Source organism: Apis mellifera, linkage group LG11 (genome assembly GCF_003254395.2).
Source record: "Apis mellifera strain DH4 linkage group LG11, Amel_HAv3.1, whole genome shotgun sequence".
In the NCBI taxonomy this organism is placed as follows: domain Eukaryota; kingdom Metazoa; phylum Arthropoda; class Insecta; order Hymenoptera; family Apidae; genus Apis; species Apis mellifera.
In genome coordinates, this window is record NC_037648.1 from 1505463 (window position 1) to 1530475 (window position 25013).

General features: G+C 28.6%; 3 protein-coding genes across 13 annotated transcripts in view; 1 reads left to right on the forward strand and 2 right to left on the reverse strand.

Moving 5' to 3' along the window:
• Window positions 1-2923, forward strand: part of LOC725923 (serine/threonine-protein kinase N) — a 32409-nt gene extending 29486 nt beyond the window's left edge. For 3 of the 4 annotated variants that reach the window (XM_026444037.1, XM_026444038.1, XM_026444040.1), the window contains 6 exons: window positions 367-684; window positions 771-922; window positions 996-1215; window positions 1293-1400; window positions 1524-1664; window positions 1768-2923. In XM_026444037.1, the coding sequence (XP_026299822.1) occupies window positions 367-684; window positions 771-922; window positions 996-1215; window positions 1293-1400; window positions 1524-1664; window positions 1768-1911 (1083 nt within the window). In that variant the 3' untranslated portion in view covers window positions 1912-2923. The remainder of the gene's footprint in view (window positions 1-366; window positions 685-770; window positions 923-995; window positions 1216-1292; window positions 1401-1523; window positions 1665-1767) is intronic. The other variant, XM_026444039.1, reaches the window with a different exon arrangement.
• A 2222-nt stretch (window positions 2924-5145) lies between these two features.
• LOC100576289 lies at window positions 5146-6070 on the reverse strand. Its single transcript, XM_003249379.4, has 4 exons — window positions 5915-6070; window positions 5762-5843; window positions 5522-5693; window positions 5146-5441 (listed from the first exon to the last, which is right to left on the reverse strand). Exons 1-4 carry the CDS (start codon window positions 5936-5938, stop codon window positions 5162-5164), a joined length of 558 nt encoding a protein of 185 aa, XP_003249427.1. The 5' UTR covers window positions 5939-6070; the 3' UTR covers window positions 5146-5161.
• A 9483-nt stretch (window positions 6071-15553) lies between these two features.
• Window positions 15554-25013, reverse strand: part of LOC410299 (ankyrin repeat domain-containing protein SOWAHB) — a 178032-nt gene continuing 168572 nt past the window's right edge. For 5 of the 8 annotated variants that reach the window (XM_006558935.3, XM_026444003.1, XM_026444002.1 and 2 more), the window contains 4 exons: window positions 24525-24617; window positions 17633-17659; window positions 16525-16679; window positions 15554-16153 (listed from right to left, as the gene is read on the reverse strand). In XM_006558935.3, coding sequence (XP_006558998.1) covers window positions 15866-16153; window positions 16525-16679; window positions 17633-17659; window positions 24525-24617 — 563 coding nt within the window. In that variant the 3' untranslated portion in view covers window positions 15554-15865. Of the gene's footprint in view, window positions 16154-16524; window positions 16680-17632; window positions 17660-19988; window positions 20014-24524; window positions 24618-25013 lie in introns of all 8 variants that reach the window. The other 3 variants (XR_408105.3, XR_001704917.2, XM_006558934.3) reach the window with 3 other exon arrangements.

A 25013-nucleotide genomic window follows, 5' to 3' on the forward strand; every position in this document is an offset into this window, starting at 1 on the left:
TAAACTTGTAAATAACTATACGTACTTTGTATATTACATATCTATATCTTGGCCATTAATGGCGCAATACTTAATTATTCAACAGTTTTAGGTTTTTTTCTCTTAAGATAGAAAAATAATATATAAATAAAATATAAATAATAAATTTAAAAAAAAATATACATTAATAATGTATGTATTGGATTAAAATTATTATTATTATTATTGTTATTATTATTATTATTATTAACAAATATCCAATATATATGATAATTAAATAACAGCTTTTCATACTATCAATTAATATAAAAAATAAGTAATATAAATGTGCAGTCATTATCTTATGATAAACACGATATTTCAAGCTGAACGTTTTAATGATTATAGGTTGTATACGAAATGCCGAATAAGCCTTCTCAATACAGAGACAGTGCCTACGAATCTAGAAGACATTCGCAACTTACTGGAATGACCATAGATAATTTTAGACTACTCTCTGTTCTTGGCCGCGGTCATTTCGGAAAAGTAATTCTATCGCAATATAGAAACACAGGAGAATACTTCGCAATAAAAGCGTTGAAAAAAGGAGACATAATAGCGAGAGATGAAGTAGAATCTTTACTTTCAGAGAAGAGAATATTTGAAGTGGCCAATGCTACACGTCATCCTTTCCTTGTAAATCTTTTTGCTTGTTTTCAAACCGAGGTATATATATCTTTTTTTATTATTTTTTATAATAAATTTTTTGATCAAAATATCAAAGTATTAAATTTTTATTTCTCTCTCTATAGGCACATGTGTGCTTTGTAATGGAATATGCAGCTGGAGGAGATCTTATGATGCATATACACGCGGATGTGTTTGGAGAGCCACGAGCTGTATTTTATTCAGCTTGTGTTGTATTAGGGTTGCAATATTTGCATGAAAGTCGAATTATTTATCGGTAGATATTTAAACAATTGTACGATTAATTTATATCAAAATATATAATAACGATAATTTCGTTCAATTTACAGAGATTTAAAATTAGATAATTTACTATTGGATACAGAAGGATATGTAAAAATTGCGGATTTCGGTCTGTGTAAAGAGGGAATGGGATATGGAGATAGAACAGGAACATTTTGTGGTACTCCAGAATTTTTAGCTCCTGAAGTGCTTACCGAAACATCATATACGCGGGCAGTTGATTGGTGGGGTCTTGGTGTATTAATATTTGAAATGCTTGTTGGTGAAGTAAGTAATATCCAATTTAGTTTTTTTTTTTTAATCATATTTCATAATTACTAATACTATTAATTACTCTTTTATAGTCACCATTCCCTGGTGATGATGAAGAAGAAGTGTTTGATTCTATTGTGAATGATGAAGTTCGTTATCCACGGTTTCTTTCTTTAGAAGCAATTGCGATAATGCGGAGGGTAAAATATTAATTTCTTAAATATATATATATATATATATATATATATATATATATATATGTATATTTTATTGATAAATATTGAAATAATTTTTTTATTTATTTTCTTATTTATTAAATATAGTTATTAAGAAAAAATCCTGATAGAAGATTAGGTAGTAGTGAAAGAGATGCAGAAGATGTTAAGAAACAAGCATTCTTTAGGCATATAGCTTGGGATGATTTACTTCTAAGACGCGTAAAACCACCATTTGTTCCAGTAATTGTAAGTATCGATTATTTTTAGTTATTTTTTTTTTTTTATTTTGATTAGAATATTCAATAAATATTATATTTATTATCGTATTATATTTGTATTTGTATTTCAGCATTCTGTGGAAGATGTCAGTAATTTTGATGAAGAATTTACATCAGAAAAGCCTCAATTAACTCCACCTAAAGATCCTAGACCACTTAGTGATTTAGAACAAAGTTTATTTAAAGATTTTACGTATATGGCTGATTGGTGCTAGCCATAATTATGTTAATCATTTTTTTGTTAAATTTGATACGCAAATTATTTAGCGTTTTAATATATTTTCAATTTTAGGGGCAATCAAATCGCAATTAATAATACCGATGATTATATATTTGTTTAATTTTCAAAATATGTTCCACATTTCATAATGTTATGTATTGTACAGATGTTTTATTTTTAATATCATGATATAATCAGACATATAGAATTAAAAAAAATTATGTTCAACAACATACGAATCTCAGGTTTTTAAACTAATATGTATGAATGTCAGATTAACTTGTAGTTATACATTTATCACAATTGTTTCCAATATATAAATAATTATAATTATTTGACACACTTGAAGTAATCAAGTGGAAGACCAGCAGTAAAACATAAATTGTATAAGCACTTTTATAATATGTTAATATTTTGATACAAAACTACTAGTTTGGAACCTAAATTTATAAAGATTTATATCATTTAATTATAAATCATTAGATCTCATAATAATGATTCAAAATATTGACCAAATATTCGAATGAATATCTATTTGAAGTCTTGACTACTTTTACTTAGTACATTCATTTTTATGTATAGTAATTGTTTTACAACTATTCTACGATCATTCATTTAAAATAAAGGATATTTACTGTATAAAAATATATGATTGATAAAGTGCAGAAAATAAATCAAAACATAGTTATATTAGGTGCTTGAAAAAGTTTTAATAAATTCCATTATAAGTAGACTGCATTATTTTACAAAAAAATGATTATAAAATAATGATTATATAATTGATTTTTTTTTTGTAAAATAATAAAATAAATATATTTATTTATAATGAAATATCAAAACTTTTAAATGCACTTAATATTTGCTCATGCTCATGTGATAATGAATTGAATGAAGAAATGGCACTATGTATAACAGTGTTGATCTATATAATCACAAGAAAACACTGGGCGCTTTAATTATATTAGTCATGTGTACCTAATAATTAATACGACCAGAAATTAAGACCAGTTGTTACATTTAATTTGACAATTTAACTATATCAATTTTTCTTAATCAACAACTCTTGCAAGTTTAATTCCTATAATCTCCTTTATCCATTTGTATGCATTATTTTCATATTTTCAGTATGTGATAGAATACTTGTGGTGTTCTAGTGCTATATCTTGTAAATATATAACCAAACATTGAAAAGTAATAATTCATAAGATTTATGAATACAACATACAACATAGTCTGATATCTAACAGATATCAGACATAATATCCCAAGTTCATATTTAGCATATTGTTAATAATCATATTTACATTTTATTCTAAACATCACTACAATTTACTCATATTTTTTAAATATATTTTTGGTTTTGTGAATGAGTATGAATATCTTATACAATCATCACAAATGTATACATTATATGTTACTTATATTTGATAGTGTTTTGTACTAACATTATATCAATGTCATTTTAGAAATTCTTCCTTTCATATTATATTTGAGCTTATTTAAAATAGTAAATTTATTATCTCCGCATAAATTATTTTCAAAAATATCAACAACAGTATATAATACATTATTTAACATTAAGAATCACATGCATATAATAGTAATTTATCTTGTAACAATATTATTGATTCATGAAGTTTATTCATTTAATAGTTGGTATGCAAATTTTATGTATAAAAGAATTTTTTAAATGGAACCTATTACAGTATTTTTAAAATTATTTATAAATTTAAATTATACTTTTATAAAATAATATTTGTTCAAAATATATCCAAAAAGGGATAATATAAATGGCTGATTATTAATGATTAGATTACTGTGATAGCAATATCAAATGTGGTTTCATTTGAAATTTTCTTGTATTTTAATTTTAGTCATATAAGCTTGAAATCATTAATCATATTCTTAAAAACAGTATTTAAAATTGTAAAACAAAAAACTAATCATGTCATTTGTGATAGTTTCGAGTACATCTCGAATTCTAGTTGCCTTAATGCACTAATAAATTAATAACCGTTTGGTAACTATTTTATACGGAGACCTTGTATATTAGAAATGAAAACCTATTTACAAAGGTGCTCATGTAACACATTATTCCTAATGTGCCTGTTTTTATACAATTCTGGTATGTAGATCTTAAAATCTAGTTAAATAATTATAATACATGATTTTAGTTAAAATATATACAAACATTATAACTATATATCTTTACATTGTATAATGGACAAGAAAATATGGGAAAATATAAGAACTTCGGGATATTTATTTTCGTCGTCTATTAAACATTTCTATTTAAATGAAAATAAAATATTATAAATTGAATTAAATTTTCAAAAAATTCGTAATAAAAATAAAAAAAAATATATTGTTTTGTTAAAAATTAAAGAAAATATTTATTTTTATATTTTATATGTAAAACATTATATTCTTATGTGTTGAACTGGCAAACAACACTTTAATAAAAAATACGTCACTTTTTATTAATCAATATTTTCTTGTCAATATATATTAATGATATACTCTATAATATTTAAGACATATATATACATATACATATACATAAATGGTAGATATATATATATTATAAACATTTAAAAAATATTATGTATACATTAAGATGTATACATAAGTAGTTTTTATGAAAGCGACGTTCTTTATATATACTATACGATATTAAAATTAAAAATGAAGTGCGTCCAAAAAATACTAATTCAAAGATGTATATGTATGATACAAGTGTCGTAAATTTTTTTGTAGATAGATTTATTTTGAAAATTCAAAGTAGACTTGTTAAAATATACTTTCGTTACGTATTTTTATACATACAAAATATCGTAACATTATTAAGTTTTAATTTTAATTTAGATTGTTTAAAATATTTATCTGTAGTTAAGAATAATGAAACAGCATGTGCCTCATACTTGCAGTGTTTACTAAATCATATAGATAGTCTGACATGATAGAAAATGCTTATAATATATCATTAAGCAATAATTTATTTAATATTCACATTTGCAAGTGGCAGCTTAATACATATCATTTTAAGTAGTTATATATTTTTAGTAGCACTTCTAAACTTTATATATTTTAAATATATAAATAATAATTACTTTCAAATATATAAATAATAAACATTTAAAAGAAATGTAACAATTTCATATTTTTTTAATCCTCTTTGGAAAATTTGCATAGAATTAAAATATGAAGATTAAATAAAATAATAAATAAATAAAATAAAATTAATTTTATTTATCTGTTATTTTATCATTATGACTTACATCAGAATCCATTACTTTATTATTATGGCTTACATCACTATCTTTGTTAGTATCCTTTTTATCTAAGGATTTGGCTAATTCATATAAATATGAAGTATTTTTTCTTATTTCTTTTTCTAAATTTAACTTTTTTTCTTCTTTTTCTTTCATCAATTTACTTGTTTCTGGATCAATGGGTTTCACAAGACCTTTAGTAGCTTTATAAATAATGCTTGTACTGTCTTCAAGTTTAAAAACAAGAGTTATCCTATTAGAAAATATGTAAATCAATTTATGAATTATGATTATATAACTCTTAAATTTTATCATCTATAATTTTATTCTTACTGTTCAACATTTAAACCTTCTTGTATCTTCTCTATTGTTTTAAGAGAGATATTACACGATGTAGGCCAAGGTATATATATTTCTGTTTGAGAAGTTTTATTTTTTTTTACTTCTAAATATAATAAATCTAAATTTTCATTATATTTGTAATTCACTTCCCAATATCTTTTTGCTAAATATAAATAATAATTATTATAGTGAAATTAATTTGTAAATTATATTTTAATCTTATTTATTTACCTTCACATAGCTCGATGTAAACATAAAATGTTGTGCTTATTTTTACAGGATCAGTACAACCTAATTTTCCAATGTGATAATACTAATCATATTAAAATATATTAGTTTTAAATTTAATATATTTGAAAATTATTTAAATATTATTATACTTACACTAGGATGACATATATCATACATGATTAACAAAAAATTTTTGTTGAAAAAATAACTTTCTTTTTATATAAAAAAAATATGAAATATCTAAATTAATATAATTAGAAAGCAATTTAAATTTACGATTTGAATATTTCAGATTCAAATAATTTTTTCATTTGAATAGAATATGAAATAAAAAATTATTTTATATAAGGTTAAATTTCTAAAATTAATTTACATTTAAACTGTACATACTTGACATTTATACATAAAGAAAAATTTATTAATACAATATATGAAAAATGAAATAAATTTTAAAATACAATAGTTAATATTAATAAAATTTCAATATCTTATAACATAACACACAAGATTAACATATAGAATAAATATAATATACATGAAATTTGGTATCATGACCATAGACTAGATGTAAAATAGATATTATTCATACTTTTCATTCAATACTTTTTTGTGTCATTTAATATGTAAAAATAAAGAATAAAAGTTTATTAATATAAATAAAAGTATTTTCAGAATGATAAATTTCAATATATTAAAATATTATTAAATTATTTTTAAAATTAATAATTATTTGTAATAAAAAATTTGTTAATAAGTTTAATTATAATATTATAAATTATTATGTTATATTAATAAATTACAAAGTTAATAAGATATTAAAAGAATATTGAAAATTGTAATATTTTAATAATAATATATTTTATAAATCGTTTACAGACAACTACTTACGCCGTTATCGATACAGTAGTCGACGCGTAACCTTGTACGCCAAGCTACAATTACCGGAGTGGGGAGACGCCACACGCCAGTTCCACTTTAACCGCGGTAGTGTTTAGAATAGTGTAGCAGAGCTATTGTGTTTTATGCATAATTTATATGTAATAATCTTCGCGTTAAAAAAAATATATGCTTAATTTACGAATTTTATATATATATATTTTATTATATTTTATTATATTATATATATATATATACTATATATATATTTATATATAAATTTTTTAAATATGTTTATTTACGAATATGATAATTAATTCCATTTATTCACCCATATCTACATATTTTATTATATTTATTGAAAAATAAAAATTTTTCTTGCATCTTTCTTGGTTAGTGTATTATCTATAAAAGATAACTTGTATGTTTTTTAATTTGATAATTGGCTTACCATTTAGATGTCTAGAGGGCATAGTAACTAGAGATACTTCGATATTCGTGTATACTAATTTATTTTTTATTTATTTTGTAATTTAGTATATTTTTATTTAATTAATAATTTCTTCAAAATTCTGATAACGAAATTAACAAATTTAAAAAATTTTTTTGTGTTCTTTTCTTCGATTCTAGTCAATTTATCTCACTGTTAAGGTTATCGGTAACTTTTATTATATTATAAGCTTTTTAAGATTTCGATTCAATTATTGCTTTATTTTACTATAATTTTAATTATATACATTTATTATACAGTTTTAATTCTTATTTAAGAGTTTATTATTCAATTGCACGCATAATTTCGAAGAAATAATGATTTATTGTATGCAGTATTATGGACGATTTTCTTGTTATATCAGGTAATATTTTACATGATTTTTACAAAAATAGATATACATAGAATAGATATACATAGAATTTCTACTGTTTTTATTTGTATTGAAACGAATATATAATAATTAATTTTATTTTCAGTGATGCATTCTTGTTTTAAATGCATTTCTTTATATTATTTATATATATAAATGTTTTTTTTTGACTGTGTTTTGCTCGAAATTGAATACATTTCTTATAGTTCAATTTTACAAGAAATTAAACATTTGCATACTCGATATGTTTCGATGTGTTCTTAAACTATCGAATATTTCTTCTCTCCTAATTTGTAATAATTCGATAATCGAAATCGTGTTGTGAAATATTATTGTAGTGCTCGTACTTGTGGTGTTAAGATGTATGTTTCTTTCTTGAAATATACAATTGATTTTTTGAATAGTTTTACTTCCATAGTTATTTTTTATGTATTATTTGTGTATTCAATTAATATGTGTTTATTAATATAATTGAAAGTTTTTTGAGAGGTAAAATATTCCTTTTTCTTTATTAAGTCTATTTGAGGGTTAGAATTACAAATAACTTATAATATTGTTAATTTATTAACTTATAATACTGTGATTTTATAAAATTGAATTTTAATATAAAATATATTACATAATTAATATAATATATTTAATAAATATATATTATATATATATATGATTTATTGTCGAACGATGTCGATTTGTTGAAATATCGAGTCTTTTTCTGATTTCTATTTCGATAATCGAAATCGTGGCGTCATTGTAGTGTCGATAATTGTGGTGTTAAGACGCATCTTTTTTTCTCGAGGTACTTGGTAATTAGTTTTTCGAATAGTTTTACTTTTATAACTATTTTTTATCATTCGTACATTCATCCGAGTCAATTAATTCGTATTCATTATATATAATTGAAAATTCTTTGAGTGGTAAATTAATTTTTTTCCTTTATTCTTTATTCATACATTTAAGATTGCAAATAAGTCATATTATAATTTTCTAAAATAATATTTCAGCTAGATTATCGTTTAATTTTGATATAATTGATAATTATTTTATTTTAATATAATTAGTTGATATATAATTAATTATTATATTTATATTATGTATAGAACTTGTCGTCGAACTATCGAACATATCGAACTCTTTCTTGATTTCGATAATCGAAAATCGTGGCGTCATTGTAGTGTCGATAATTGTGGTGTTAAGACGCATCTTTTCTTCTCGAGGTATGTAATTTGTTTTTTCGAATAGTTTCACTTTTATAACTATTTTTTATTATTCATACATTTATCCGAGTCAATTAATACGTATTCATTATATATAATTGAAAATTCTTTGAGTAATAAATTAATTTTTTTCCTTTATTCTTTATTCATACATTTGAGGGTTAAGGTCGCAAATAAATTATATTATGATTTTCTAAAATAATATTTCAGCTAGATTATCGTTTAATTTTGATATAATTGATAATTATTTTATTTTAATATAATTAGTTGATATATAATTAATTATTATATTTATGTTATATGTAGGACTTGTCGTCGAACTATCGAACATATCGAACTCTCTTGATTTCGATAATCGAAATTTTTCCTAATTTCGATAATCGAAATTGTGACGTCATTGTAGTGTCGTTAATTGTGGTGTTAATACGCATCTTTTTTTCTCGAGGTATGTAGTTGATTTTTCGAATAATTTTATTTATATAATTATTTTTTATCATTCCTATATTTATACGAGTCAATTAATACATGTTTATTATATATAATTGAAAAATTTTTGAGAGATAAATTAATTTTCTTTTATTCGCACATTTGAGGGTTAGAGTTACAAATAATTTATTTTGTGACTTTTTAAAATTAAATTTCAGTGTAATTATTATTTTATTTTAATATAATCGATCTATACAATCAAATTTATATATAGATTGATTTGAAACTTTTGATTTTATTTTATACAGATTATACAGATTATTGGCTACTTGCTGGAATAACTTTAAAGGCGGGAAAAATTTCAATATGGACGCCATTATGCTTTTCCATAAAGATGTGGTAAAATTTGATATTTTATATGTATACCGTATCTATGCATTTTTATTGGACTGTTATTGATCGTTGTTAAGTAATTCATAATATATAAATAATTCATAAGTAATATTCTTTTATATTCTATTCTTTCGTATATTGTATCTATTGATTTTTAATTTGAAATATTAGTTTAAAATTTCAGAAAAATAATATTTTCTGAAACAAAATAATAGAAAGAAGAAGCAAAATATTGAAATAATATTTCCTTCTTCTTTTTTTATGTCAGTAAATTCAGTGTTTGCTTCGAAATAGTATTTCCTATATTCTTTAGAGCACAACTGCTCCAATTTAATTTAATTGCAATGGATATTCGCGAAATTAAAATCAGTGTTTTTAACTTAAACAAACGGGTTAATAGTCTTTTATTTATTTATTTTTTCTTTTTTAATTATTCGTTTTTGGTATAGAATAGAATCAGTGTATCAAGAAAAAAAGGCAATCATCCATCGAACAAAGGAACAAGTAATTTTCATTTTATCTTTCATTTTAATTAAATTTTTATTCTTTCATAAAAAGAAGAAGAATTTTTATTAGATTTTCAATTTCATTTTCTATATTAGAATTATAATAGTTTATTTCTATAAAAGTTTGAAATTTAATAAAGTTTCATGTTATGTTATTTTAAAATTTATCAGTAAGTCCTTTAAGAACAATATTACAATGATAATTTACATTTTGTTAAAGGTGTCGATGGCTTCACTGTTTTCTGCTGGATCTCAATCTCGAGAAATATTTATGACTGCGAGCAATGCAGTCGGTAGAGTCAGTGTTTACTCCGAAAGAGTATCTTCAATATTTTTTAGTGCTCAACTGCTCTGATTCAATTTATTTATAACAACCATTCGCGAAATTAGAAGCAGTGTTTTTTCGTGGACTGTAATTTAAACATGCTAATAGTCTTTTGTTTATTTATTTTTTTTAAATATTCGTTTTCGATACAGGGTAGAATCAGTGCTCCTTTCAAGAGCATAATGCGATCATCCATCACGCCAAGAGGTAATTATCTTTCTATATTTTCCATTAATATATATTTTTATCCTTCCTCCTACTAAATTGATTTTTAAAATACTTTATTTTTTTTACAGTTTTCATCCTCCTATTCGTCAGCTTCTCGACGACTTCTCATGGGTTACTACAGCATCCATGGCAATGCAGATCCTTCGCATCGAACGGTGAGTCGCATGCATTTCGATTCCTCCAGTCACTCAATCATGTCGTAGAACGAAAGGTCCGAAACGACACGAGTAACTGGTTGTATACGTAGAATTTTGCACGAGCACAGTGACCACGGGTATCCATTATACCCGTGAATAGTAACATTTTCTTTTTACGTATTTTATTTATCAGTTCAGGCTAGGTTTTCTTGCGCATCGCGTTTTTGAATGGCAATCATCAATAGCAATGTTCTACTGATAATAATAAATGACACAAACTGAAAGAAATTGATAATAAATTTTTTATTTATACATTTTGATACATCATAGTCGCAGAATGAAATATTTATGCGAATATTTGTGCGAGATATGCACATTTTAATCAATAACAGGATTTTTAAAATAGAAGTTTATTTCTTTCGTTGAAGAATATATGAAATTTTATGCGCAAGAAGACATTTCGCGACAGGCAGATTTCGGAATCAAAGTAACAAGTTTTGAACATTATTTTTGTATTTTTCAAACATGTACTTTGATCAAGGAATCGCCTGAGGTTTATTTCCATTAATAGTTTAATTAGATTCACTTATTATATTTAAATCTTAGTATTCATATTGTTCATTACAAATAAATTCCTTTTTCATACATTTTTATTTGTTGAATATTTTTCATTATTGAAAGTTCATTAAAGTAGAGTTTATTTAAAGCTTATAAAACAAAAGTACATGAATTAAAGAATATTAGCCCGTTAGAAAAAACTTTCATTAATATTTTTTTAGCTCAGGATTTTCAGGTTTAACCCTTTCCGTATCCATTGCCAGGATCTCACTCACGTGCCCAGGTGTTACTTGGGTGAGAAAGAGGCGATGGGTACGATGATCCTAGTTTATAAGTTCCTAACAATTTCTCAGCGACTGACGATGCATTAGTGTATCGTGCGCGACGTATCTTCCACATTATGTATGTGTGTGTTAGGCTGTGGAATTGCGTCGTTTCTATTCACAATTATTAATCATTATTATAATATAACGATAATAATAATTTTAGCCTTAATCTTATTATTATAATAATGATTAACAGCATCATTTCTTTAGAAGTCACGTATTCGATTTTAAATATTAGCAATTGAAATTGAGACGTACACGAGATTTATCCGTGATTTATGCAATGGTCGCTAGCCATCGTCGGTCGATTTCAGGAAAACGGTACGTAAAGTTAGAGTATGAGAGACGTGTGCCAAGTTCGGGTGTCGGAGGCGTCCCGGGATGCTTTCCCTAGTGTAGGCTCTTTGCGCCCGAGCGTTATGCGTGTCAGTCGTTGGAACGAGTGTGTTGGTGTGCCTGTTTTGCCAATTTTTAAATATAGGGTCAAGCAGGACAGGTAGCATACTTCTGGCGTGTCTGTTTAATTATAAGTAGGCAGGGCCGGGCAGGTTGTCACAGTCTCCGCTCGGGTAGGCGCGTTTTCGCGTGACAACCTGTTTCAGGAAATACGATTTGAAAAGCGGAGGACGAAGGTGGAGAAGGCGAAGCGTGTCGCTCCTCTCCGGCTTTGTCCATCGACTTTTCGAATCCCGCGGTCGCGGTCGCGATTTCTTCTCGAAACGAACGTCGCGCTCGAGATTTCTTGGCTTAGCTTCCTCGATCTAGTCTTTTTTCTTTCTCTTTTTTTTCTTGACTCGCGAGTAGAGAATCTCGAGCCTAGATTTAAGTTTCAGCGGGCATCGCGCCCGAAGGAGGAAGACCGAAGAGGCCCGACAAATTGTCGCGAAGAGGGCTGCAACGAATGGCTCCTCATTTTTTGCATCTTATTTGGGTCCAAAGAATGGGAAGTCATTGTTACTATCTCGTCACTGTGCTCGTTTTAGCGATACGTAGTGTGTGTTTTTGTATCGTCTGGCCGATGCATGCGGGCCCTTCGTGTAATTTTAATGGGCAAGTCGCGATTTTTGAATTAGCGTCGCGAGTTAAAATATTACGCGATTGTCTTTAAACATTAATTGCAATTAGTATAATTTTTTATTTAAAATTTTATTGCAAAGATATTAGTTTTTCTTTAAATTTTTAATAATAGCTTTGAATACATACAGTAGTAATAGTAAATTTGTTGAATTAAAAATTAATATTTTTATTTTCTTTTACGTTGATGAGTAAACGCGTTTTTGAATTAGCGTTGCGTATACACTTGCCCAATGTCCTTCCACGATCACTGTGGAAGATATTCCTGAATCATTCGATGCAGTGAAACAGCTGCGTAAGAATGATTGTATAACGGCAGTCTGATGGCTGCAATGGACTCGTCGTTGTTAGTGTTGCGTACAATTCAATATGAGTGCATAAATTAATATTAAGGATACACGTTATAGAGTCTTTATTTTTTTTTTTTTTTTGTTGATTAAGAAGTACATTGCAAACATATTGAAGCACTCTTCGCGGTTTGTTTTATAAATTTAGCGTATTAGTGTTGCGAAAGAGAAAAGATCCACTCACGGTTTGCTCGGGTTTATCGAGTGGATGAATTTGAATAGCTCTTCTGGCTATTTTTCTTCTTCTTTTCAGCATTTCCTTGTAAACGGAGCATTTGTTACTTGAAAATATTATTGAAAAATATATTAAAGTAGTATAGCAAGAATTTATTGTGATTCGCATTAATTAAAGTTATAAAATTTTTAGTTTTCAAAATTATAAAAAATTATGAATTACTTAACAGCATTTTGATGATTTCTTCTTTTCAAGACATAAGTGTTTCTTTTCTTTTAAATTATTAATTGTTTTAATTACTAATCTGATAATTAAGTTTGTTACAGGTGTGAATCGAGGAAGATGAATAAAAGAAAAGGGATTTTATTTCATGTCAACTAATTATCATATTAATTTTTTTTCTATATTTTGTTTCAGGATCCATTCAGCTTTGGACGAAAGTAATAGGAAGAAGTATCTTTATTAGATTTAGATTTTTATATAAGTAGGATCACAGTAGATTTGATCATTTCTTATAAAATTCTGATTTAAATATCAACGTCTTCTTCGCAATCTTCCCCATATTGTTGTCAAATTCCTCGTCATTTATTCCAATTCCTCAATGATTCATTTATCGTTTCTAAATTCTTTCGTCCTATTCTTTCTTTCATCAATTTCTTGGATACTCGACTGGCTACTTGACTGGCCATCAGTAGTCATTGTTGAGTATCTAAACGTCCTCAGTTGCATTTTATTTATGTATACTACGTATAGTTTAGGAAATATAGGTAGGAATTACAAAAATTATATGATTTTTAATGGGCATAATCAATTAAGTCAAATTTATAGTTAGGAAAGAACGTTGAATGTGATTGGATGAGTTATTTTCAATTAAAATAAGATACGAGTGAATATTTTGTAAGAAAAAATTGATGGAAGGATGTGTTTATGCATGCATAATTAATATAAATTAGAAATAAACGAAATAATGGCATTAAACAATTAATGTAGTGTAATATTTTGTAGGATGCTTATTTCGCTTATTTTTTATGCTTTCAACTATCAATTATTTTTCATTTTCGTATAGATGAAAATGTAAAATATTGATCGAGCAAAGTGCATATCTTAATATAAATTTTATTTTCAGGTTTAGTCTTTCACATTGCTTTTTTTTTACGATTCCTTTTGTTGTTTGTTTTGCACAACGATCAAAGATTTGACCGTTTTGCAAACGTGTATCAAAAGGAGAGAATATTTGTGAAAATAATTTTTTGCGCGAAAGGATGAGATATGGGCCTCCAATCAGCAACCTTCACGCGGCGAGACCTGGGTAAATATTATTTGATGTACTAATTATATCACGAGCGATACAATTGATAATTTCATAGAAAATAATATTAGGTTGGCTGCAATCGCGATCATATTTTTATAACGATCGTTAGTAAACCGTAGTTTAATAATCTTTCCCAATTTTAATTATTCGTCTTTATTTTTTTTCAAGAGAAGAGATCGGTATTTCAGAACACGTGTCGATAAGATCTCGAAGTACGTCGCATCTAGTTTGTTCTTTGTCTTTACTTGGAGGATAAGCGATTCTAGAAATGTAATTGAGCGACATCTAGTGATAATTTTAAAAAGTTGCAAGGATAACTAGTTTCCAGAAATATTAACTAGATAGCGCTCGTGTATGATTTCTCATTTAAGCGGGCTTATAGAATGCTCAATGGAAAGTTAAATATCTAATATGGATAATCAATTCGTCGTTTATATTTAATCTTAAACATTTATACAATTTATTTAAAAATCTACAATCGAATAATTAATATATATATATATATTCATCGGTATAGTATAACAACACGCATAATATTGCAATTTCTATTTTTTACTACTTAGGTACAATGATTGTATTCACATCCTTAAGTGATAGAATATTTTACGATAAAATTGTGCGTAGTACACCCTGTATAGAAATTGTAATTTCCACGCTTACGACGGATTATGTACGTTATGTATTTGGCTTTCGTGCGGATGCATCGGTGAAATATAAAATATTGCTTTCGAGTGTTAAATTAAGGCACTTATAAAAACCATGACGATGATAATAATAATAATTATAGCAAAGAAATGTGCATCGTGTGCAACGTAAGAGAAATATTGACGATCAAATCATTGCGTGCAAGTCTTCGTCGAGAATAAAAATTCCTTTATAAAAACTCTTACTCTGTTTTAATCAGTCGATCGATAGGGCAAGTTTATCACCGGTTCAAAGAAAAAGTGATCCAAATATTATCCAGCCACGTGTTATCTGGCTACAATCGTATAACATTCAAAAATATTATATCGCTAAATCATAATTTCAGTCTTTTTTTTTAATACACTAGATCAACCTTTTTTAGAAATATTTCAAAATCATTATCTAAAGAGATCAGAAGACAAAGGTACACGATGATTCACTAGATTCGCAGTGTTTCTCAACCTATATACAACTCGCCTCGTATTTATACGATCTTTTTTTTTAATCGAAACCAAATATACACAATAATTTCATCATATCCACATCATCGTTCCACTTGAATTAGATTTCTTTTAAAAAAATTTTATATCGGCGGAAAGATCGAGAAACGCTGCATTTGAGCCTCGAGTTTTCGCGACAGATGTCGCGTCTGAGTTACGCCTACAGTTGCGCGGATCCCCTCCACGCGGAATCGAACCCGCACGCGGTATCTGAATCCGAGTCGTTGCTCTGCTGCGTTCTCGAGGCTGCAGAGCTGACGGCCGTCGTGGACGTTGGCCGACGATGCATCTGTTGATGACTCGATCGAGAAACTTTCCCTTGAAGAAGCGGGGTGGTCGGTTGACTGGCGGTCTGGTGTTCCCGCAACGAGCTGAAATCTTGGGCACGGCGGCTTCTTCTTTTCTTTATAGGCGCGTACTTTGGCGGCGGCATCATTTTTTGGTCCAACTAACAAAATTTGAAAAATTCCTTTTTTCGATATTTCTTTTTTTTGTGACCCTTGGACGAGGTTTTAAGAGCAATAATATATCATGATAATTATTTTTTCATATATATATATATATATATTTATTTATTTATTTTATTTTATATATATTTTTTTTCATATATAAATATTCATTTTGAAAGCAAAGGTTAGAGAAATAAATCTTTCTTAAAACAAGATCATTTCTTTCTTATTTAAGGTTAACGTTGAGAGTTAAGATTCGAAGCATAATATTCGAGGAGAGGAGGGATGAATGGATGGTGCTTCGTCCAAGGGTTGAATAATTATAGAGGGTTGACCGATGAAGGGAGAGGAATTTTCGAGATCGCTGTACCTGCACATTGTCCGCCGATCCCCAACTCTTGTGTATCTTCTCGTGGTTGCTGCTGGCGCTGCTAGTTGCCACACCCAGGAACTGGCTGAACGCTTCCGTCGTACGTTTCACGCGTACGTTCAGCGAGCCAATACGCAGGAAACCAAGATCTTTCTCTGCGTGTTCAACCAATCATCGTGTTACCACTTTGCAATCATCCTCTCTCGCTCGCCCCCTTCGAACTTTTCTCCCTTTTCTTTCTCTCTCTTTCTCTCTTTTTTGGCGAACTTGTCGAAAGGATATTTTTTTTTTCAAAAATTAATAAAAGTTATTAAATGTAGAAATATCTATAAGTTTGAAGTAGTTCGAAAGACAAGGATTTTTTTTTTAAATTGATGGAGTTAAGGATATTTTCTATTTTTTCTTGCATCGTTTTAATCTTAATTTTCAAATTATTCGACAAGTTTACCTTATTCTTTTTTTCTTTCGCTCTCTCTTTCTCTCTCAAATTGTCTTTGCTGAGATTTTTTCGAGATTTTTCACGTTGCATGCATCTACCGTGAAGATACCTAGGATTGAGTCTAGGGGTAACTAGATAATAGGGAATATATATATTATGAGTGCCTCTTATTTATATATCGTTTTCATGGAGAATTTTTTTTTTTTTTGGAAAATTAGACAAGATTTTTGTTAATCAGAGAGAGAGAGAGAAAGGTTTTTAAAGTAGCTAAAAGAAAGGTCGTGTAGATATATTTGTGAGATATAGATTTGTATAGGAGATAGATGCACAAGTTTGTAAGGGACAATTGGTAGAAGCAATTTTTACAAGTTTTGTTTTCTCTTTTGAATCTTTAAAAATTCCAGTCAAAAGGATGGAAAATAATTTCTAGATAAAAGTTATTCCAATTCTTTTTAAATTTTCGTTCTAAAGAGATAGAAAAAGAACTGTGGATAGAGAAATAAAATAAAAGTAACAGATTTAAAGAAAATTCTACTACACCATTCTACTACTAAACATCGACACGTATATATATATATACTACTTCACAGAGCTGGTCGATGCATGCACTGGCTAACTACCGGATTAAATTAGTAAAAAATCGGATATTCCATGCGGATTATTTCTTACCTGCATGCTTTTTCCTTGCTTTTATTTCTGAAATAAAATAGAAAATCATTTGAGACTGTTTTTTGCGGAGATTGGGATTGGAATTCGAGGAAGAGCAAGGATCAATTAATAGACACACGGATACTATATAGATAGACAGAATTAGTGATCGGTTAGAAGATGTTAGAACGACTTAGCTTGTGTTTGCAAATCGTTATTGGTTAATTTACCGGTTGTAGAAGAGCTCTAATAATTTTCAGTGCTCAATAATAATGATGGATGATCCAATGAAATTCCTTTCTCAAGTTTAAACTTGAGAAAATACTTTGGAAACACAGATTGGAAAGACAAGTTTCAATATTCACGTTTTCTGATTCCGTCGAATAAATTGCCTCGATTGAAAATTTGTTTTCTCATCGAAAATCGACGTAAAATTATCAAGCACCGATCCGAATACGAACTTTTTCCGAAACGAGTATATCGATATATCGATTAAAGACGATTGAAAATTGAACCGAGATTGAAAATTCGTTGTTATCCGTCAGATTCCATCGGATCCGAGAGTTTGAATCGATTCGAAAGGATAAAACTTTCGAAAATAACCGAATATATTCCGCTAGGGAACACTAGGCCCGCTAGGGGACACCAGAAATTGAAATTTACTAGGGGAAACGCTACATTTGGCCAGGCCGATCTAATTTTCCCAATTATTCTCGTCATTCTCGCGAACATCAGTGTCCACCAGCAGCCAGTTATTAATTCTCCAGAATCCTCTAGCTTTACCCTTTGAAACGAATTCAACACCCTCAAGATTCGAAGAGAAGCGAACAACTTGTGACGTGTAATCGTAATCGAAGCGTATATATATATAAAACTGTTAATTCCGGAATTGGCTCTAGTGAATTTCTACTAGTGTTCTCTAGGTGCAACGCGTGGAAACGTGGGGAGTCTAGGAGGAAATCGCTCATGCTTTTCGACTCGCATGCTTTATTACTCGTTACATTAGTTACAAAACTAAAACGCGCAACTGAGAGTGACAAAAACTGAAGAGAAAAAAAAAAAAAAAAACATCGACTGATCATTATTAGCCGGCGATACGTGTACGCATACGTGTGTGTGTGTAACGGTTCTTTTTTTTTTTTTCCCTCCCCTCCCCTCGACGTCAACATCGTGTTACGCGATCGGCAAAGAGCATAAACGTGTAAATCGTGCGAGATAAAATCGCGAGGCTGTTATACAATAGGAAACGTTCACACACCGCCGGCTATGGAAAAGGGTTAAAGTCACATCGTTTCTACGGTGCAAGGAGTGTTTTCAGGTACTACTGCCACTTCGATTGATCGTTCTCGTTCTCGAATCGAGGAGCAAATCGTTTTTTTTTTTTTTTTTTTTTAGGAAACAAACGCGAGGAATTATCTCGTTATTTCTTCTTTTTTTTTTTTTTTTATTCTCTTTCGCCCTTTCTTTCGAGACACGCGTCGCGTCAAGGCTTCGAGAGTATCGCAACGTGAGAATACCACGCGTGATATAATAAATCGTTGCACAAAAATCGTGCGATTCTTTTTTTTGTTTTTTTTAATTCGAAGTATTTGTTAAAAGCGCAACACAGTTAAACGAAGACAACACACGACATTGTTGAATGATATATATGAAAAAAAAAACAAACAATAAATGATAAAAATCCACGCGAAGGTGCAAATAATCACATCTTTTGTATACGTGTTTTTACAAATAGCGATTAACACAGGGCTAGGGAAATTAATTATTTTTCCAAAAATAATTAATCGAAATACGTTTCTTTCGAGAATGAATTTTTAATTTTGAACAACAACGATATATATTTGTTCACGAGAAAATATTCCAACACACTTTCCCCTAGAATTATTTTCCCCAGCTCTGTCGATAAGAAAGAACGTCACAAGATTTATCATACATCGATTAATATGCAATTCACAGTATCGAGAAAGCGAAGATTCACGTGATTCACAAATTTCGGGAATGAACGGGTCCACCATTCTCGTCGAATATCGATCAAAAAAAAAAAAAAATAAAAATAAAAGAATTATACATCCCGCCTCCCCTCCCAATGTTAAAATTTCTACCGCGATTAAAGTTAAAAAAGAAAAAATAAAAAAGACATCTCGAAAAAGGAAGATATCAAGAAGATTGAAAAAAAACTACCGTTCGTTTCGGATGATTTTAACCAAAATCTCTCTCCTCGCGTTGGAGGGATGGACCCGCGGATTCTCGCGTCAATACTCACGTCAGCGTCGACAAAAGTGACAGAAGTGTTCATACGTTACTCTAAGGTGCGGCTACTTTAATCTTGCGACACAAGCGCTTTACTACTTTAGCAGAGGTGTGCTTCTGAACTTGCCTGAGCGTAGCGGCAGCAGTAATCCCTACAACAGAAGAATACTTCCAGAGCCCCGATACTCACCGAGAGAACAGAGGACGGAGGACGAATGGAGGATAGAGAGAGAGATAGAGATAGAGATAGAGATAGATAGATAGATAGATAGAGATAAAGAGAAACCGTATTACGCCGCATTCTATTATTCGATGGTGTGCGACACGTGCTCGATGGATACACCACCTGTCTTTACCACCTTCTCTTTACTCTTCTCCTTCTCCTTCGAGGTCGAGGGTGGGGTGGGGTGGGGTGGAGGGAGAGAGGAATTAACTTTTCGATTTCGCTGCTGTTGTGCCACTTTGCGCTTGTACGTAGATTGTCTCTCGTCATCATTGTGACGAAAGTGGAGGGGAAATTTTGTTACCGTCGACGGTTTTTATTATTATTATTATTATTATTATTAAATGATGAAGGCTTCAAGAATGAGCTTTTTCTTTTTCAAAGAAAAGGAAAGATTGGCAAAGATGTGTGAAAAGGGGAAATTTTGTTATCGTGGATGTTTTTTATTATTATTATTATTATTAAATGATGAAGCCTTCGAGAATGACGTGAGATTAAAGAATTTTCTTTTTCAAAAAAAAGCAAAGATGTGTGAGATTCAATGTCTATTTATTTAGAAGAGGAAATTTGTTATCGTGAACGGTTTTTATTATTATTATTATTATTATTATTAAATGATGAAGGCTTCAAGAATGAAGTGAAATTTTTTTTTTCAAAAAAAAAAAAAAAAAAAAAAAAAAGATTGGCAAAGATGTGTGAGAAGGGGAAATTTTGTCATCGTGAACGATTATTATTATTATTATTATTATTATTATTACTAAATGATGAAGTCTTCAAGAATAAGACGAGTTTTTTTTTAAAAAAAAAAAAAAAAGAAAAAATTGGTAAAAATTGGTAAAGATTGGTGAGATTCAATGTCTGTTTGTTTAGAAGGGGAAATTTTGTTATCGTGAATAGTTATTAATATTATTATTATTAAATGATGAAGGCTTCAAAAATGAGGTGAAAGAGTTTTCTTTTTCAAAAAAAAGAAAAGATTGGCAAAGATGTATGAAAAGGGAAAATTTTGTTATTGTGGACGGTTTTTATTATTATTATTATTATTATTAATGATGAAGGCTTCAAAAATGAGGTGAGGTGAAAGAGTTTTCTTTTTCAAAAAAAAGAAAAGATTGGCAAAGATGTGTGAGAAGGGAAAATTTTGTTATCATGGACGGTTTTTTATTATTATTATTATTATTGAATGATGAAAGCTTCGAAGAATGAAAGAAGTGAAAGAATTTTCTTTTTCAAAAAAGTGTGAGAAGGGAAAATTTTATTATCGTCGATGGTTTTTATTATTATTATTATTATTATTGAATGATGAAGGCTTCAAGAATGAGGTGAAGTTAAAGAATTTTCTTTTTCAAAAAAAAGGAAAGATTGGCAAAGATTGGTAAAGACGCGTGAGATTCAATATGAGGCGAGATGAAAGGATTTCTTTCTTTTTCAAGAAAAAAGAGGAAAGATTGGCAAAGATTTTGGTAAAGATTTTGCGAGATTTATTTGTCTTGAAAAGATTGCAGATATTTAAGAGAAAGATGAGAAGATGAAGCGATTACCAACGAGAATAATCTACTCGATACGTCCCAAAAATAGATCCCAAATTAGATGCAACAGTGTAGTGATAATACATTGAGATTGAATTTAGAGGGAATGGAATGGAATGGCAAGATGATCGGATGGATGCAAAACTTTACTGGTCAATGCTGCCATTGCATGCTGCCCTCTTCTTCGACAAACAAAGGAAAAGAAAAGACGATGGGGACATGCGCACGATCGAGACGAAGGAAGCTGAAAAAGTATTACAAAAAAAAAGAAATAAAGACGTAGAGGACCGAGGCTGTGGGAACAAAATAACCAAAGAAGCGTATGAAAGCTGTGCAGCAAATTGCTTTGTGTACTTTGCCGATTCGTAATAATCGAGCCATTGTATCGGTGATATTTCATTTTCGTCACTTCATTTCCCTGAAAGTACATGGAAAGTATATTTCTTTTTCCTAGAGTGGAGGACAGAAGGAGGATAGAAGATCGATCCAGATCGAAACCGATCTTTCGAATTCGATCGATTCGAAAAATCGAGTCGAGGATAAAATATTTCGCTTTGGATCTTTTTTATCAATTTCATTTATCTGGACTCGAGATACCCAACCCAAGAGTTAAAAAGTATCTAATAAAATAAATGGAATAATAAATGTTGGAATCGAAAATAATTCGACATTCCTTTAATCTTTCTCGTTTTGATTCGACAAGATCAAAATCTCTAACACCTAAGAGCGTCATTCGTTATGAACCAGGAGTCGTAACTGCTCGAAAATATAATCCGCGCGTTCTCAATTTTAATCGAGTCGAAAACACGGGCCGGCTTTTAAAATACAATCGAAACGACGGGGGAATCCCCTCTCATAGAGAGATCCACGCGGCAGACAATACGTGGCAAGCCACGCTTTCCCCCTCGCCTCTTAATATCGCGTAACTTCAACCGAGTTGGACCATCGTCCTCCTCCTCTTCGATTTCTCAAAAGGCGTTGGAACGCAATTAATTTCACGTAATCGAGTTATATTCTCGAATTATGATATATAGTATAGTATAGTATTCGTATATGTATAGTAACGAGAGGTATAGTATTCGTATATGTATAGTAATGAGAGGTATAATATTCGTATATGTATAGTAATGAGAGGTATAATATTCGTATATGTACAGTAACGAGAGGTATAGTATTCGTATGTGTATAGTAACAAGAGGTATAGTATTTATATATGTATTATAGTAACGAGAGATATAGTATTCGTATATGTATAATAACGTATGTATAGTATTTTCGTATATGTATAATATTTGTATATGTATAGTAACGTATATATAATATTTTTGTATAGTAATGTATGTATAGTATTTGTATATGTATAGTAACAAGAGGTATAGTATTCATATATGTATAGTAACGAGAGATATAGTATTTGTATATGTATGATATTTCAGTAAAATATGTATAGTATTCATATATATATAGTAACGTATGTATAATATTCGTATATGTATAGTATTCGTATATGTATTGTATATATAATAACGAGAGGTATAGCATTCGTATATGTATAGTAACGTATGTATAGTATTTTCGTATATGTATAGTAACGTATGTATAGTATTCGTATAGTAACGTATGTATAATATTCATATATGTATAGTATATGTATAGGAACGTATGTGTAGTAACGTATGTATAGTATTCGTATAGTAATGTATGTATAATATTCGTATAGTAATATATATATATAGTATATATATATATGAATAATAACATATGTATAGTATTTTCATATACGTATAGTATTCATATATGTATAGTAACGTATGTATAATATTTTGGTATATGTATAGTAACGTATGTATAGTATTCGTATAGTAACATATGTATAGTATTTATATATGAATAATAACGTATGTATAGTATTTTCGTATACGTATAGTATTCATATATATATAGTAACGTGTGTATATATTCATATATATATATATATATATATATATATATATATATATATATATATATATATATATAATATTCGTATATGTATAGTAACGTATTTATAGTATTCGTATATGTATAGTAACGTATTTATAGTATTCGTATATGTATAATAACGTATGTATAATATTCATATAGTAACGAAGTATAATATTCGTATAGTAAGTTTAATATTCGTACATATATAGTAAGGTACGTATAGTATTCGTATATATATATATATATATATATATATATATATATATATATATATATATATATAGTATTCGTATAGTAACGTAAGTATAGTATTCGTATATGTATAGTAACATATGTATATTATTCATATATATATAATAACATATAGTATTCGTATATGTATAGTAATTCATTATTATATAACGTATGAATATAATATAAGGTTTGGAGAGAATAGAATTTTTGAAATATCTGTGACATTAGCACAGTTTGAGAGCGACAGTTTCGGATAAAGGAAATAATTTGAATATTTATTCTTATATGTATAGTAACGTATGTATAATAATTCATTATTACATAACGTATGAATATAATATAAGGATTGGAGAGAATAGAATTTTTGAAATATCCGTGATATCATCACAGTTGAGATAAAGAAAATAATTTGAATGTTTAAATATATTGCTCGTAGAAAATTTTCGTTGCAACGAAAATATGGGATAATATTAGAAGAAGCTTGGGGGAAAAATAGAAAAAGAAATTTCTAATTTCATTGAATGATAATAATTTTCTCTCTGAATGAGAATGTTCTTCCCCCCCCGTTTACGACTCAATTATTAATTAAATTGCAATGACAAATAACGCGTCCCCTCTCGTTTCCTTTCGTTTCCTCGATTTTCTTCTCTTTTCCCTTTGCTCTCGGAGAATTTCTTTTCTCCCCTCGCGCGACGAAACGAACAGTACTTACTGCGGAAGGTGTCCTGACTGACAGCGGCCTCCTGGGAGACCAAGTATTGTCTCGCCTTCTTCCCGCTGTAGTCCCGTATCTCCTGGTTCGCGGCTGTGAATAAATAAATAATAATAAAGTGAAAAATGATAGAGACGCCTCGTCGGCTCTGCTTTGAGAAAGTCTTTTTCAAGAAAGTTTTTATCGAGTAGATAATTTTGGATTAATCTTTGCAAAGGTTGATCGACAATTAACACTAGATTTTTTTTCTTTTTACTAGATAATATCAATCTTTTTGATTGGTACAATTCTTTGTAAATTATTCATATAAAAATCTACGGATTATTCATATTTGTTGGATTTAATGGAAATATTAGTTAGTATTCTTAATTCTTAAGTTGATGGAAAGAGAGAATTCTTTTGTACAATGATCTAAGTATCGATGGTTAATCTAGAAACAATTATAAAACACAATGTCTTCTTCAATATTCATTCATCTTTTATTTCCAC